Source organism: Strigops habroptila, chromosome 4 (genome assembly GCF_004027225.2).
Source record: "Strigops habroptila isolate Jane chromosome 4, bStrHab1.2.pri, whole genome shotgun sequence".
Taxonomy (NCBI): Eukaryota; Metazoa; Chordata; class Aves; order Psittaciformes; family Psittacidae; genus Strigops; species Strigops habroptila.
Window position 1 is genome coordinate 55748204 of NC_046358.1, and position 16438 is coordinate 55764641.

At 41.9% G+C, this 16438-nt stretch overlaps 1 protein-coding gene across 8 annotated transcripts in view; it reads right to left on the reverse strand.

The window, feature by feature from the left end:
- Positions 1–16438, reverse strand: part of DENND2B (DENN domain containing 2B) — a 181940-nt gene that overhangs the window by 13778 nt on the left and 151724 nt on the right. For all 8 annotated transcript variants that reach the window (XR_003991093.2, XM_030483962.2, XM_030483957.2 and 5 more), the window contains 2 exons: positions 14606–14746; positions 11629–11777 (listed from right to left, as the gene is read on the reverse strand). Coding sequence is in view for 7 of the 8 variants with exons in the window: in XM_030483962.2 (XP_030339822.1) it covers positions 11629–11777; positions 14606–14746 (290 nt within the window). In the remaining variant the exon portion in view is untranslated. The remainder of the gene's footprint in view (positions 1–11628; positions 11778–14605; positions 14747–16438) is intronic.

Here is a 16438-nt window from a genome sequence, read left to right on the forward strand (position 1 = left end):
GAAATACTTTGCTGAAATGGAGCCTCAGAGACCTTTTCTTTTTCCACTTCTACCTTAATCACAGCAGCCCGCAAGTACAACACAAGACGTGATAGCCCCTTTTGAGCCTGAGTTCCCTGACTGCTGTGGAAGGGTGCTGTTGGGATGGCTGTAAAGTCAGCCTCTCTCTCCAGCGAGCCATGTTTCAGCTTCTAAAATCTGAATAATTTTTCACCATTCTAGAGCCCTTCAGGGGTAAAGCAAACTACAGAGACTCCTTCCAGCCCTTATAAGGTGGTTTGGAATTAGAGACTGTAATTTTTGAAGCTATTAAATAATTTTAATTTAAATTTAATACATTATTAATATATTTATTAACTTTTAATAATGCAATTTAAATTTTAATTAAAAAATATATTTCAACCTGCTGGAGTGAGAATCTCCTGTGGTTAATCCTTCTGTAAAGGGCCAACATCTGTGTAGGGGTGCACAGGGAGGAGGACTCCCCTCCCTGGTGCTGCCAAGACACCTCTCCTCTCCTGACCTGAGTAGCTGCAGAAGTTGAGGATAGAGTAGTTACATACGTGACCTGAAAGAGGCTTCTGAGCTTTCTGAATTCCCTGTTAGTAAATCTGATCTTTCTCTAGATGTTTAAAATTGAAGTAGTGGGTGCATATTACATGGAAAATTGAGTGAGCTTGGGCTGTAAAACCCAGAGCAGAGTAATAATTTGTGTTGTGATTTGTTTTTTAAAGCAAACACTTAAGTAAGAGGTAAATTAAGAGTCATGGCATGAGGTCTTTAGGAGTTGGCCAAAAGTATGCAGGTAATACTGTATCTGGGATCAACACCTGACATCCTTCTTTTCGGGAAATATGAACAGATCTCTAATGTGCATATTTTAGGTTACATTTTCTCTTGATGTCAGGGGAGATCTGCCAATAGAAAGCTCTGCCCTTAGTGTCTAAATAAAACAGGAAATTCTCTAGTGTAAATGTGATCATGATGGAGGGAAACACGTGTAATTCCTGCGAGGATCATGGTGAGTCAAGTCCATCCAGGCCAACTCAAATGCAGCAGCCAGTTCTGAACAATTCATAACTTAATCATTACATACACTACAACAAATACTGCTACACTCAATCTCTGCGACTTGGTAAAGAGCTCTCTAAAGCACAAATGAGAGGTCTTCCCTGCCTATTGTGGCCTATAACATGTATTACCCAGTCTTAGCAGCGAGCTAATGACTCAGCCCAGAAACAGATGAAAATCCCTCACTCTGCACAGGAGCTTGACAAAGGAGAAATATTACTCCAGAGATGAACATTTGCCAGGGTGCGTGACTGATTTAGCAAACCAGAAGCTCTGCTATTGCACTGTGCCCATCAGCCTCCAGGTCCAGCCACTGCTTCCTCGCCTTCTGAGCCAGGTTGCCCCATGTGGCAAGCAGCAGCCTGGTGCAACAATGAGAACCCACCTGTGCTCTTGCCAGGGGTGAAAGGCAGAGTCAGGTCACAGCAGCTCCCCTAATTCAAATGCTGACACATTTGCTGCAAGTGACCTTTGTGATATCCCACGGAGTGCGAACAGGTCTCAGCAATAACACTGGCAGGGAGAGGGGGGCACAGGCTGAGGAGGAAATGCATATTTTCCACATCACGTCAGATCAATTATCAGTTGTCATCCTTTGCAGAATCTTTTTAACTATGCTTACAACTTGAAGAGTGTAGCTACTTAACCCTCACACCCTTCAAATGGTGGTTTTTCCCTCATGACAAGCCAAACCTAAACCTTGTTTTGTAAGAAATGAGTCACACTTTTAAGTTTTATCTGGTGCTGTCTACAGTGCAGCCTGAGAAAAGCCAAGCTTATAACATTCTCATGAAGGAATCACAATATGGCCTCACCTATGTGACACAAGGAGTGCTGCAGTTCCTTATCAGTGAGGCACCAGTGATGCAGTTAATTTTGGGACACGCTCTAGTGACTACTGAAGGTGAGTTACAGAAAGCTCAGGCACCAATCCCTCTGTGCTACTCAGAATTCCAGGTAGAAGATTTTTAATGATAAACACAGTGGTTACAACCTAGTTTCTGGAATTGTTTTCTCTGACTTTAATTCGTGGAGCCATGGGTTTCCATGCTGCCATGTCAATGAATACAGTTCATGGAGCAGACTTGCCCAACGGTTTGTGTCATTGTCTGTGTCCCTTTTCTGGTCCCTCTTTATCATATTTTATGGAAAATTGAGGGGGTAACATCTTCATTCATAAACCCTTCTCTGACCACATCCCCTTTAGCTTAAGCTTGCAATATCCTGTCCTGCCTTGTGCTATCTTATCTTACCTGTACAGTTGCGTCAGCAGCCTCACTGTAATTACCTGAACACGTCCCCACAGTGCGTTACAAGTACAATGTGGAGCACAAGGAGCGAGGGTCTGTCACGATGCTTGCCTGTCCTTTCATTGCTCCCCCATGAAAGTTTGTTCAGAAGCATGTAGACAGAAAAGCTTTTCTGTCACCATAAATGTCTCATCATACCAGAACAGAGAATATCACAGAATGTCAGGTCATATATTAATATACTGGCACTGTGCTAAGACATGTGCTAAGAACAAGGAGCTTAAATTTTAGTATTTTCCTAGATGACAACAAAGAGACCAAGATTATACCAGGATGCTCCCGGCAGCCCATGTTGTTCTGCAGGATGGCTGCTGCAGCAATCTGTACCCAACTGCAATTTACAGTCAATGGCTTAAAAAATGAATAGGCACATTACAATGCCCTCGTGCAGCCGGAGGTGACATTAGCAACAGCCAGCACCTGCAGCTGCCTACCATGCTGGGATAATGTCTCCTAGGTAAACAGAGATGGGCTGAAACATGATGTGCTCTCAGGGATCTCTATTTTAAAGCCGCCAGATTTGTCAGTCAGCCAAAGTAATTCAGATTTCCAATGTTTTATAATTATGCAATGCATGGGGATGTTATCAAACAAGTAGGAAGTGCAGGCTCATTTTTACTATATAGGAGGCTTTTTTTTTTTAATCTAAATATTGGAAGACAGATATGCAACATTTCCCAAAGTTATCATAACTTGTCAGAAATTAGTAACTTATTTCATTAAGAGCTGCATTTTCAGAATCCAGCTCCCACCTTCCTGGAACACCTGAGGGACAGACAGTCTGAAGTCCCACAGACAACCTGCAAAGCACAACCCTGGCTCATGGCACAGATCAAGATTGCATCACATGGAGCTGAAGGCTGCAGACCAGTGAATGCACTGTCAGGAGAGCTCTCTTTCAGAGAATAGCTTTGAAGAACTTAATTTAAAAGTAATCATAGAAAAGTTGATTAAAGGGAAATGTGGTTTCAACAAAGACATTATATTTTGCTGCTTTAGTAGTTGTGCATAAGAGACACATGAAACCCCTGGAGAAAGAGACATGCAAAGTGCCCTTGAGAATGAGGATTTGGCTTTTCAAGCAACCAACATTCAATCATACTTTCCATAAAGCTCAAGTAAAAGGGATTTTTGGCAAAAAGTCGTTGCTTTGACACATCATCCACCTGCCCAAGCTTTGTCAGGTGGTTACAAGAAAAACCCCCAAGATTTCAAAGTGGAAAGTTGTTATTATTAGTGCCCACAGAGTAATCCAGTCCCTTCCTGCAGGACAGTTTCTTAGCATAAGTCCATTAAACCTGGTTCTGGCCCAGGTGCTCTGGAGGAGTGTTAACTACTTGTTCTTTCCACATGGGGACCTTTGCTCCCACCAGTCCTTGTTAATGTTCACACTGGTAGTCTCAGATTCACAGGCAATCTTTGCGCTATTAACAACGTGACAGCTCTAAAATAGGAGGAAGAATTTTTCTAGGTAGTAAGAAAGAAGAACAATCCCAACCCTCTAATCCTTCTCATTCAAAAGCTGAAAAGAGGGAACCTGTCTAAATTCCCTCACTGGGAGCTAGAGGCTGTGTTGGGAAAATGTTGCAACATACTGCTATATCTTTATTGTGCCAATAAGCATGCCAATAAGAAGAGAAATGCCATACAACATGGTCATCTTATCACATTCTGTTTCATGGGGAAGTAGAAGGGAGAGAGAATTTTGTTGCACAAATCAGAAATGGAGAAATTATTGGTTTTCCCACTGTAAAGCACTAGCCAAAGCCTGAAGAGGCATGAATAAATACCACTGGAAAGGAGGGCAGGAGGAAAGGAGGAAAAGGAAAATAACACAAGCTCTACTCTTCTTGGGATATGGCATATTAAAAATGATATTGGAGTTTACTGCATATTAAAAATGTCATTATTAGATTGCTTTTCTCTGGGACTGTGGAATCTTGAACAAGTCAGAGACTTAGAAGTTCAATTTTGTTTCTCAGGATGTCTCTTCCACCTGACACACATTTTCCTACTGTCTACGTACAGCTCCTCTGCCAGCGTCAATCATCACATGATCTGAATTCCAGAGAAATGTAATCCAAGTGGTACAAAATGTAAGTATCCCTTGAGAGGGGGGAATAAAGTGCAAAATTTCTCTGAGAAACATTTTGAAAGACAGCTCTGCTAGTTACCTTAAACCACCAACTTCACATCAGATGGAACACCTTCAATTCTAGCATTTAGACTGTAAGACAAGACACTCAGCATCTTGCAGGACCAGATTGCATACAAACATCCTACTCAAAGAAGATTAATAGCCATATTTGGTAGGATAGAAAGAAGCAGAATATCAAGAAATTGCAGTTACATGAGATCAAATAATCACATCTGTTACAGAATGTTAAAGGTTTTTTAAGCATAAGTGTTTCTACTTGGTGATATTTCATGGTGCAAGCAGACTGAGAAAAAACAAAGTCTCACAAAAGGAAAGCGATTGCAGGGAAGGTAATAGGCATTCAGGCAGACTCTAGAGGATGCTTTTTATATAAAAGATGAAGGGAGGTGCAAGTTATTGTCCCTTAGGTAAAGCAGGGGTGGGCTGTGGGTTCTAAATCAGTCCTCAGTGGGAACTGATCTGGCTCTCTGGAGGAAATAGAAACTCTCTGGTTACTTACATAAGAAATAGATGGATTTGATTTATTTAGAATTAATTTAGTCTACTAGGCATGATTAGATATTGGATACTTATATAAGGGCTCATTCCTTTCACTGGAGATACCAGTGGAAGAAATTCTCTAGTTTATGTTCAGCCTTTGAGACCAGACAAGCACAATAATCCTGACAGAATTGAGAAAGCACTTCGAGATCTTTGGATTAAAAAAATACCAGAAGAAATATTAGCCATCCATACTTCTGGGTTTAGACATTAGATCTGGGAGCTGTTACACATTCCACAGGTACAGTAGCTTGCATCTCGAAACATCTTCTTCAATGCACATCTGATAACTAAAGTTTTCCCTGAGAGAGAGAACTGGACTTCTGGTGCAATATTGGGCTGTATCAGATGTGACCAGGAGAAGACATAGTTGTGTCTTCTGTAGCCTATGCTCATAAATGCTACAGACCAGTTAGAGTTTGGCAACAGTAAACCCTCCCTGACAAGCTGTTTTCTGGCATGTGTTTATTGTCAAATTTCTCTCACCTTTTTTTTGGTGGAGATTTTTGTGACAGGGGAAAGGAAATCTCTATCACTGGCCAAAGCTCACAGTCTGTTTACTGAGCACACTTTCTCTCTTTGTCCTAACACATGTTTTTACTTTTTAACCTGCAGGTTGGTAGATTTTGCAAAAGTTATGATATGGCAGACTACTGGAAAGGAGCATTTCCAGGCTGCAGGCAAGACTGGTCAGGCCTATCATTGCCATGATTAGTTTGTAAGAGTTATATCCTACTTTTGTTAATAAAAAATAACCAGTAAGGAAATAGCAAATGAGATTTCACTTTAGTAATCTGCCCAAAAGTTTAGCTGCTCTCGCTTTTCCACTTGAGCTTGCTACAGGACTGATGAATTACTCTTAGTAGTAAGATCGCCATTTATCTCCTATTGAAATTTTCATATTTTAACTTGAGCTAAAATATTTTATCTCCTAGATCAAAAGATGCCTAATACTGCTTTCCTAGGTAGGCACTGAGAGACAGGGACCAGGCTGCCTCTCAACTGCTAACTGTGCTGCTTTCTAGCATGCCCTCACGACTTCCAAAACAACAGATTCAAATATAAGGACAAGCGTCAGTGCTCCCTGAACATCCCAGCTAACACAGACAGCCCTAAGCTGTCTCTGTCCGTGAGATTAGGGAAATGCCATTGTTTGTTCTGAAAGCCTTTGCCCTTGAATACAAGTACACTCTGCTTCCCTTTTGCTCCACAAAGTTAACAGAGACATGCCTGTGGGATGACTTCCCCCAATATTTACATATTTATACTTCTGTCCTGTATTAGTCAGTGTTTGTGTCTGGAGCCCATAACCTTTGGTCAGGTCTGGGATCTGCCTGGATATTCTACAGTTGTGCTAGAAGCATATTCCTCCTGGCAGTCCAAAATACTTTGGGGAGGAATAGGGAGGTTTTTGTCCTTAACAGGATGAAGTCTTCCCACCTCATAGGTACCTAGCTTCTGCTCTTCTGCTTGCAACAGCACCTCTCTTGATGTCCTGGGGCGAGCGCTGCAGAGGAGGGTTTCGGGGCACTGCAGCTCACCAGGTGACAGACTATTGGTCCATGTTGGGCCAGGGGATGTGTGCTGGCGGCAGGGCAGAGAAACATGGAGGGGAAAATCTCTCCGTGGAAAGACAAAGTCATCTGTGGCCATCCCTAAGGGATGAAGACACTGAGGTGCAGGAGCTGCATCTGCACTGAAGTTCACTCTCATCCAACATTGCCTCAGCTTTGTTTCCTCAGATCTCCTTTGCACACAGGTAAAAATTTGTGGTGGGTTTATTCACAAATTTACAATATCTTGTAAGATACTGCAAATCCATCTAGCTCACAGCTAAGGATGGTGCACGATAAACATCAACAACAGGTGGCAACACCACCCTGAAGTGTGCCCATCCCAATGCTTCTGCCCACCCCCAGCCCCCTGCTCTGCCCCTCTCCCAGCACAGGAGCTCCTGGTGCGACCTGGCCAAGTTTGGAGAAACTACAGAATTCCTACCGCAGCTGGGCTGGCAGAGCCTCCTGGGTAAGGGAAAGCATGGCACAGGGCAGGAGCAAACAAGGGGAGCAGGAGGGGGCACTTCCTGGGCTGGCACTGCCACTTGGAGAAATGCCTGGCACACCTTCACCCTGGGCTATGTTTCCAAGTTCACCTGTATGGTTTAGGAGCATAAAACCCGTTGCTGTCAACAGAGATTTTTTCCTTGAGGCCCATGATCCTTCTTCACTGAGAAGTAGCTGAAGTATCTCATATAAAAACAAAATTCACAACAATAAAAAGTTATTTTGTCTTTTACAAGAACGAGGACTCTAAAGAAGCTTTTCACAGCACCTAAAGCTTCATAAAGTCCGCTGAAAGGAATATTCTAGGATTTAGATCCACAGCAAAAGATGAGCCTCATTTAAACATTCGCACTGACTCTGGGTGGTGTTGGACTGGACCTCTATGTGAAATGTAAGCAAAATATACTCAGAGTCCTTCACAATATAGTAGATTACAGCAAAAGTGTTTTTTATTTATAAAAAATGGGGTTATAACAAAGGGTCATTGACATGCCCAAGGCCTTCCTTTCCCCCTCTCCAAACGGGAAAAGGCAAAGAGACTATTCTCACACACATGGATGTATCACCTCCTCAGCAAGCGTGTCCTTAGCATAAAACTAAAACAAGCAGAGAAATATTTTTCTTTCAATGTTTGCTTTCTAGTTACTTTCTGTTGCTATCTCTGTGCCTGCAGCAACGCCGATGTTCCCCGAGCCCCAGAACCCACTGAATTTGCATCTACTGCCTAGCCTTTCAAACCCCAGAGGACTGCGCTACACCAACTCACCCTTTGCAGCTGGCAGTCATGGGGCTGTTTCAGAGTTGGGGTGAACAGACAGAATGGTGAGAACACAAACAGCAGCTCCCAGCTGGGACAGGATTGGAACTGGGAGGGGACACACCATCTCAGTTGTGCTTTCAGCAGATGTTTAAGGAATTGGAGCTTTATGTTACTTTTCTCTGAGTTATTATTCCAAGTTTCTCTATCATTATTTTTATTTCTCTGTTTTCTTCTTGACTGTTCATGGAAAGCAAAATACTAAAAGGTCACAGGCAGATTCAAATTCATTTTTAAAGGTGAGCAAATAGCTGCAGGGATTTATTCCCCCAATTTCAAGCACAAAAAAATATATATAAGCAACATATTGTGAAAAAAAAAACCCAAACCTAACTGCACATATCTAACCAAGGTAACCTCACAGTCCTGTCATTCAAAACTTTACTATTGTTTCCTCATTTCTTTCTGTGATCACTTTCTTTTTCTTCTGCACAAACATCAAGGACTATAAATTTTCACGTTCTGGGCACTTTAAGAACTATAAGTAACAATTTATTGAATGAATTCACTAGGCAGGACTTTCCCAAACTCATATAAGGTGTGAAATCTTTTGTTGCTTGGAGACCTGTTAAACAGGCAGCCACAAAAGCCCATTGCATCTTATTGTTTGAAGCCTAAACCTCAACGTCATTTATTTCTAAGCTATTTTTTGGGTACATGCAGAAATCAAACCCTTGTAAAATCTTTTTAATTTCCTGCTTTCATTCTTTGGGCCCACAGACTGGACCCGTAAGATATTTCACTACTTTTTTTATTCCACATTACTGGTAAACTCCTTCAGTTTCAGCCATGATGCCCATAAACAAAATTCATGTCAGACAAGGCAAAGGTTCCAAGACAGACAGTTATTAGCTCAAAGCCAGAGTGTTTCATTATAATCTTCATCCCCATTTAAACCATTAAAACCTTAGTAGGTATTGAACTTAAATCTACTGTCACTTTCTCCAGGCCTTTGTCAAAGGACTCATTATTAGTTTCTATTTTACAGGACCTCCTAGATCCCCATGCTGAGAGGAGATGCACTGTGTCAAGTAGAGCTGTGTGCACACACACAGAGCAATAAGTAGTCTTTGTCCTGCAGCATTTAAGATCCAACACAGACCAGACAGAAGATAAGAAAGAGGTGCTACATTTCCAGCATGAGTCACACAGCAGGTCAGAGAGGTTCAGGAGGACAGCTCAGGGTTCACGTCTTAATCCAAGGCCTTATCTACCACAGCAGATTTTGTCATGCTGTTTTTAAAACAAAACAAACTATATGTACATAATAAAGTGTACATGTGGATATAATAAAGTATATAAATATAAACCTTTTTATAAGAAAGGTTGTGTCCCTTCTTACAGGAGCTACCACAAAACCTCATAAGCTTCTTGGATCTGTTTGAATCCTCTCCTTTCTCAAAGTACTTTATAATGGTCCCTAACTTGGTGCCTCATCCTCGCAATAGAAACAACAGTTCACTGGAGAACAGGCTTTGCAAGAGAGAGCAATGTTCAGCTATGTGTTTACCAAAAGGGATCTTTACCATTTCTAGTTCCTGCTGGTCCTCGTTCCCTATTGTGTGCCAAAAGGGAGAGCAGCAGTGCTTTGCTTATAAGCAGGACTTTGTTATCCTCTGCTCTGAGGCCTGTAGGACTAGGCAGCTATAAGGCTTGCACGGGCAAGCCTGAGCTGTTAGCTTCCAGTCAGGCTTGCAATGTATATAAAACCCTGGTTGCCTGATGAAGCCCTGAGTTACCATGAGCCCTCAACATCAGCAACATAACTGTTTTCGAAGCCAGGCTGCCTTAAGCCTGTCACAGTAGGTTTAAGCGTTGCTTCTTTTCTCTGAACAGTGCCTGGAAGTGCTACATGACATTGACTAGCCCAGCTGTCCCAGAGAAACGCTCTGGGAATGGCTGCTTTCTGTCCCAGCCCTCAGCTGAGGATGTCTCCTGCAGCAAGCCATCCCCGCAGTACTGTGCCTGCAGCCCACAGATCTGGGCTTGGGGTACTTTGGCAAACCAGGACAGCGTTACGAAAGAGTAACAGGGAATTCCAAAACAGAGCAACAGTTGGCAGCGGCACAGCACAGTCCTCATTTTCTCTGTACCATTTCTGTGATTTTCCACTCAAATCACTGTGCCATTTGACGGAACACAGACCTGTGTCATTCTGAGTTACAGTCAGACTTGTGGGTGCCACTAATTCTGCTAAATGAACAGCAAAACAGAAACAGACAGAACAATGTAATGAAGCATGCTATAGAAAAAGAGTCAGAAGGAACATGCCAACAGTATTTTCAAAAGCCACCTGCCCCAATATTCATGGTGTGACTCACATATCTAGTAAAGTATTGCAGAAACCCTGGACCAGCTACACAATTCTCACCAGGAGTTTATGTGAAATTAAGTCATCCCAAATAGTCATTCAAACTAAGAGTTACTGACAGGGGAAGAGCTGAAATAAAATGTTCCTGTTGCTCTAGACAACAAAGACGACTGCTAAGGAAGTAACTTTATAACCTGAGAAGGGTCTGCAGCTTTAAGACATTCTCCCCTAAAGGTTGTAAAGCTTTTACTATGCAAAGTATTTTTGCTATTATATACACTGGAGGCCACTAAGTGCAGCTATTATTTCTGGCTGTCATTCAGAGAAGGTCGGGGCTGATAAAGTGTTTAACAGAGTTTGTTTGGGTAGATCCATATGAGTTTTTAACCACCCACACAGTCTTATGTGTCTTTTTAAAAGATGCTTGATGTTCCTGAGTCTAATAAATTAGGGTCTTTATTTTTATTTGCCCTCTTTTATTATGTATCATGCCACACCAAATAACATCTTCTTTACAGTGTTCACACTTTTCTATATGTATTATGCAAGCATCTAAACCAGGGGTGATCCTTTGCTGAAGGGCAGGAGTGCAGCCTACACAGAACTCCCATTTACTTGGTAAAGGCCATGTGGATTTACGACCTGTCACTTGCACTATACCTTGGGGTGAGTTCATGCCTCAGGGGACCCAAGGAGGGGAGACTGCAATCAAAGGGCAGGGAAGTAAGAGGTACACTGAAAGGATGTAGCAAGTTGACCAAGGTAGAGCTTTGGAGAGGAAATGTTTTCAGGTCATTTGAACAAGAGGAAAAGTATCCTAACTAGTTGGGATGGACCATAATAGTATTATTAACACTCCCACTGGATAGGTTTGGTAATGCAGGATTTGAAGCCTATCCCCATTATAAACTCTCTGTACTGCATGGAGCAAACCAGGTGAACTTTTAGCATCCCACTTCCCTGCCTGGCTGCACTGCATGTCCACAAGGTGAAGCACCTTGGTGATGATCTCTGCTACTGTTTAGGAGTGCTCTGTTCCAAAACCTGAAACAAAATATTGCTAGGACTATATTGCTTCAAAACGCTGTGCAAACATTTGCTGACTACGAAGCAGATGAGCATTGTAATTGCCATTTTACAGATGGGAAAGTAAGACAGAACAAATGGCTTGTAGCTGGTGACTGCTAGTGAATATGTCCCCCATCTGATGCAAGTAACATCCATTGATGTAAAAATCATTTAAATCCTCCAACGAGAGGATCCTCACATCTGACAACCATCTGGACATCACATAAAGCTTTTTGAATCCAGAGATAGTACTGTCCTGAATGTGTGGTTCAGGTCCCTTTGCAACTTACCTGAGCTTATCTGCCACAAAGATGACACGCCGCTCCAACAGGAGAGAAGCAAAGATCCTGATGATCTGACGAACGCTGAGGCACTTGAAAAGGCATTCAAAGTCTACATGCTCCAGGCGCGAGTCCATGGGCCGCCGCAGCTCAATGACCTGAACACATCCAACAAACATCAGTCAGCATCACTGGCCAGGGCTGACAACACCAGGGTGCCCAGCACCCCAGCCCGGGCCCCTCCAGCACTTCTCCATGCTTTCCTGTTTTGGGGACACAGAGAACAACCCCCATCCTCTTTTGCAAAGTGCGGCTGGAGGCACAGCACTCCAGAGAAATGGCATATTACACAATTCACTGCCAAGCCAGTCTTCTTCCCAGAATACAGTTGAGCACATTAAATCTGCTGTCATTTCTGAGGAAAGCCCCCTCTCAGAGATGTAAAGCTTGGCTGAGTCAATAGTATGAAGCAAGCAACAAGCTGAGAACACTGGAACCGAAAGCTTACTTGGTGAAAACAGCCATAAAGACAAGGTAGATTTGGTTATAAATTTAGCTACCAATTCAAATTTACATCCAGATAGCAGCCAGGGACTGAATTTAAAGACCAGGCAAAATTTAAACCCAAATTACTTCATTTACACTCTTCTATGATGCATAATTCACTACATAACTTTAAAACTTTATTTTTGTCATAAAGATATGTACATTTGTATACTTAACTGGGGAGTCAGGACAAGGCCTTAGATGGTGACTTGTGACATCCCTTTAAAGTCTAATTTTCATACTTCATCCATGACCTCAGGCCCTCTCCTTCCTTTTCTCAAATGCCTTTTGCTTGATTCGTTTATTATATCTTCCTTTTACTCTGCAATTGACATGCTCAGATGTGGAACTTGAAGGCAGAGGACAGAAAAAAGAGGGGAAAAAAAAAACATGGAGAGTAACAGAGGGAGAAAAATATGAAGCGCAAGACAGCAAATGATGAACTACTGAGGAATCTGAGGAAACAGAAGGGAAAAGGGAAAAGCTGCCCAACTTGAAGCTGTGTTGAAATCTCTGAAGACATATTAACAGGAACATATATACATCTCCTTTTTTCCATATGTCCCAAAAGTACCGTCACTTTATTGCTTTAGACTGCTTTTGTGTTTTCAGGCACATGACACCACATTCCACAAGCATACTGTATTGAGTTTAAACTGGAGTAGTCCTTACAAAATTCCTCACAAACACTGGTTTAAGGATATGATCAAGACCACAGCATACTAGAAACAAAACCAGTTCATACCAGTTTATTTGCACTATTGTTTGTGATCAGTAACACAGGACTGTAAAAAGAAAGTCACTGTTAGAACAGTATTTATTTGTGAACAGATTTGACTTTTTAAAGCTTGAAATACAGAAATATTATAGTTCCAGAGTATTATATACCCATCACTCAGCTGTTGCCCCAAACAGCAGTAGAAATCAAACTGTGGACTGATGGTGTTCCATGATTACCTTCTTAAGGAATGCTGCCTGCCTACCTCTTTCTTACATTCAGTAAAGATGCCCACTTCCATTCCTTAGCATTTGGATTGCAAACTTGAATCACATTTATGTGCCAAATCACAAGGAGCTGGTTTTACTGCAAATATTCCAGCGCTAAAATCTCGCTGCGGGGTAGGATGCAATGCAAGTTACGGCAGCTTTTACAAATGCCATGGATGCTTTCTGTTGCCTGGCAAAGCCTTCTGCTTCAGCCTGTTCATCACAAAGAAATATACTGTCTACTTCCCAATTAATCATCATCTTTGTTTAGGCCAGAGGAGCCACAATGGAAGGACAAGATTCTGTTCCTAATTAAGCCAGTGCATTCCATTTAAATAACAAGTTTGTACTAGCATAACAGAGAGCAAAGCTCAGCCAGAAGAGAGTTGTTTGTTTGTTTGAAATTATCTCAATGTTTTTCTCTGGGAGAGTTCAGAAGCTTGAGCAGAGGATAGAGAAGTTGCAGATCCATGGCTCCCAGATATATTCACATCAAGACAGCATTGTCAGATCTTATCACTGTTATGCCAGTCAGCCTTTCAGTTTTCCTTTGCTTCTCCGGAAGAAAACGCTTGCAATTTAAACATGCCTTGCAAGTCACTTATACAAGGAGCCCTTTACATTTCATACCAAGTGACATTACAGGCCCACCCCATGGAAGTCGGTGGCTTTACACTTGGAGAAAATATGATTCAATGTAAAAACAGTAATAGTGCTGTAAAACTAACCCTGAGGAGTGTAAAATAACCCTAGAGGGGAATTTTTCCTGTTTACACTAACTGGGCCAAATTCTATTCCTATCTGCAATAATTAATTTCCTCTATATGCTTGCCCATCTGAGTGGAGCTATTGTATACTTACATAAGGACATGCAGTGAGCAGAATTTGACATGGCAAATGGCTAGCAAGCCTCAAGTTACAAAAAACTTTTTAAGCAAGGCACCAACATTGCAAATTTCCAGTCAACGTATAATGCTAGGCTTCTAGCTACTTGAGAGAGTAACAGAAGGAAATCAGATCTATTATATGTGTGCACACACAAAAAAACTTTTATATGATATGCTTTTCCAAATATAGACTATTTCTTTGAGGGCCAGTTAAAGGGTACTTACTGCCAAAAAGAGCCATTTAAACACTGCTGGTCACTCCTCTAGTAGTAATGAGGTTTGCAATAACAACCAGCTGCTGGACTGTTCAAATACAGTCAGCATGGGAAATGACTTTATCACTGTGATAAAGCCCAGCAATACTGTAGTTTGTTATCCACAGCAGGCCAGGCAAGCTAAGACATTTGTGTTGTGTTTTTTTCTTAAACGAAGTTATTAATAAATGCAACAGTAGTGCAGCTCCTGCACTGCTCATTTGGAGGTTGTACCACCTCACATGGCTTGCAGCATCCACATGTCTCCTCCTGTTTTGATTTTGCTCTTTGATATTTATAGTTGTTTTTTACCTCATTTCCAGCTCCAGGCAGAAAGGTTTTGACTTTGATTGTCTTTCCAGGTGCAGGAAAAGGAGATTCCATCAGACTCCTCATAAATGGATAAACCAGGGCAGCAGATATTCCCCTTCTCCTTTCAACCTCATCCAGGATCTGATCCATTAGTAAGATATAAGAGAAAAAGAGACAGAACATGTCAGCACCACATATACTTTTGAAGCATACTTTGACACGCATGTGCCTAAACACATGGCAGATCTAATTCTCCTCTACCATGCATTTCTTCACTACCGTTAAAGCCACAGGATTTGATTGTACTCTAAAAATGATTTTCTAGTTATAAAATAGAGCCTGTTTGTGATGCAGTTAACACAGAGACAAGGAAGGAATAACAAATCTGGAAAGGAGAAAGAAGACTCAGCATGGCAAAAGGGGTCTATTTTGTTGGGATTTTGCCTGAACAACAGGGTGAGCTGAAGGAGGAAAAGGTCTAGAAAAATCCCATGATCACAGGCCAGGTCAGCATCATGTCTCAGTGGTATACCTTGAAATTTCTATTAGGGAGATACACTTTATTCTGTCTTAGGCACCTCTTCCATTTCAACCTAAAGGGCAGGAAAAGGCCAGACCAGCAAGAAAAGCAATCCTGCCACACTATGATGCCAGCAGAAGTCCACCAGGAAAGAGCTTCTGGAAGAATCCTGGCCGTGGCAGCACCAGTCACGTCGCGGTCTGTGCTGAGCTGGAGCCGCCACAAGCAGCCTCATGAAGCATGCCCAGCTGTTTACACTGGGTGCCTGCATTAAGGTCATTTTACTGTTTGACATGATGCAGAGCAGGCAATGTAGTTTTGAAATAAGCAGATGGAACTTCTAACAGATAGAGAGGACTATTATTTTCTTCTCTCTGGTCACAGGGGCCAACATAAATTAGATCACAGCTAAGTTTTCCCACATTAGATAGACCATATAGATGATAAAACTAAAGAAAATAAGAAAAAAAGCTTCAAAGCAGTTAGTGTTTTGACCTGAAATGGTGATCTTTTAACCACCACTCAAGAGCAAAAGGCCATAGAAGAGTTAGTGGGTCTGAAGTATTTTCCCTTGTTTCTCTTGGAAACGCTTTTCACTGAAACAGAACATTAAAAATACTTAAGCACGAGCTGAGACTTACAACGATAGCTAGTGACACCAAATGCCAACAGAGGCATTCACTGGTGCATAGTTTCCCTTTCCTTCTTGCAACATAGTAAAGACCTAACTAAAGCAAAGCTGACCCTATATACATAGCTTGCATTCCAGTCCATGGAAGTGGCAGATAGCCCTAAATGAAGATATCAGTTTCATTCTTGATGTAATTTGCAGCTCAATGACTATCCTCACCAAAATCAAACCAGCTGCCCAAACAGGAAGTAGTAATGAACCAAGGCTATGCCCTGGGTCCCTTAGTGCTCCTACACACTACCAGCATGCAGTTATAATATGCCTAACACATAATCTCCTTTTCTGCAGTCACTATTTGACGCTTTGTGTTGCTGGAGGTGGGGGCCATGTGTGTCTCATATCCCTGTCCCAACAGCCTTCACAGCACAAATAGAAAGGAGCATTTAAACTGTATAAAAGTTGAACAGAGATCTCAGGAAATCAAATGGTCAAAAACCTTTGTTGAAACCATGACCAAGTGAACTGGCTGGAAGTAAAGATATCTGTGGTTCTCAAGTCTGTCTTAGCAGTAGGTATTACAACAGTGACCATAAAAGGCTTTGAGGAAAATGAAAATAATGCAGGCTATTAGAAACAGGATGATAAATGTTTTAAAACAGAGGACTCCTTTTGCTTTTCTGAT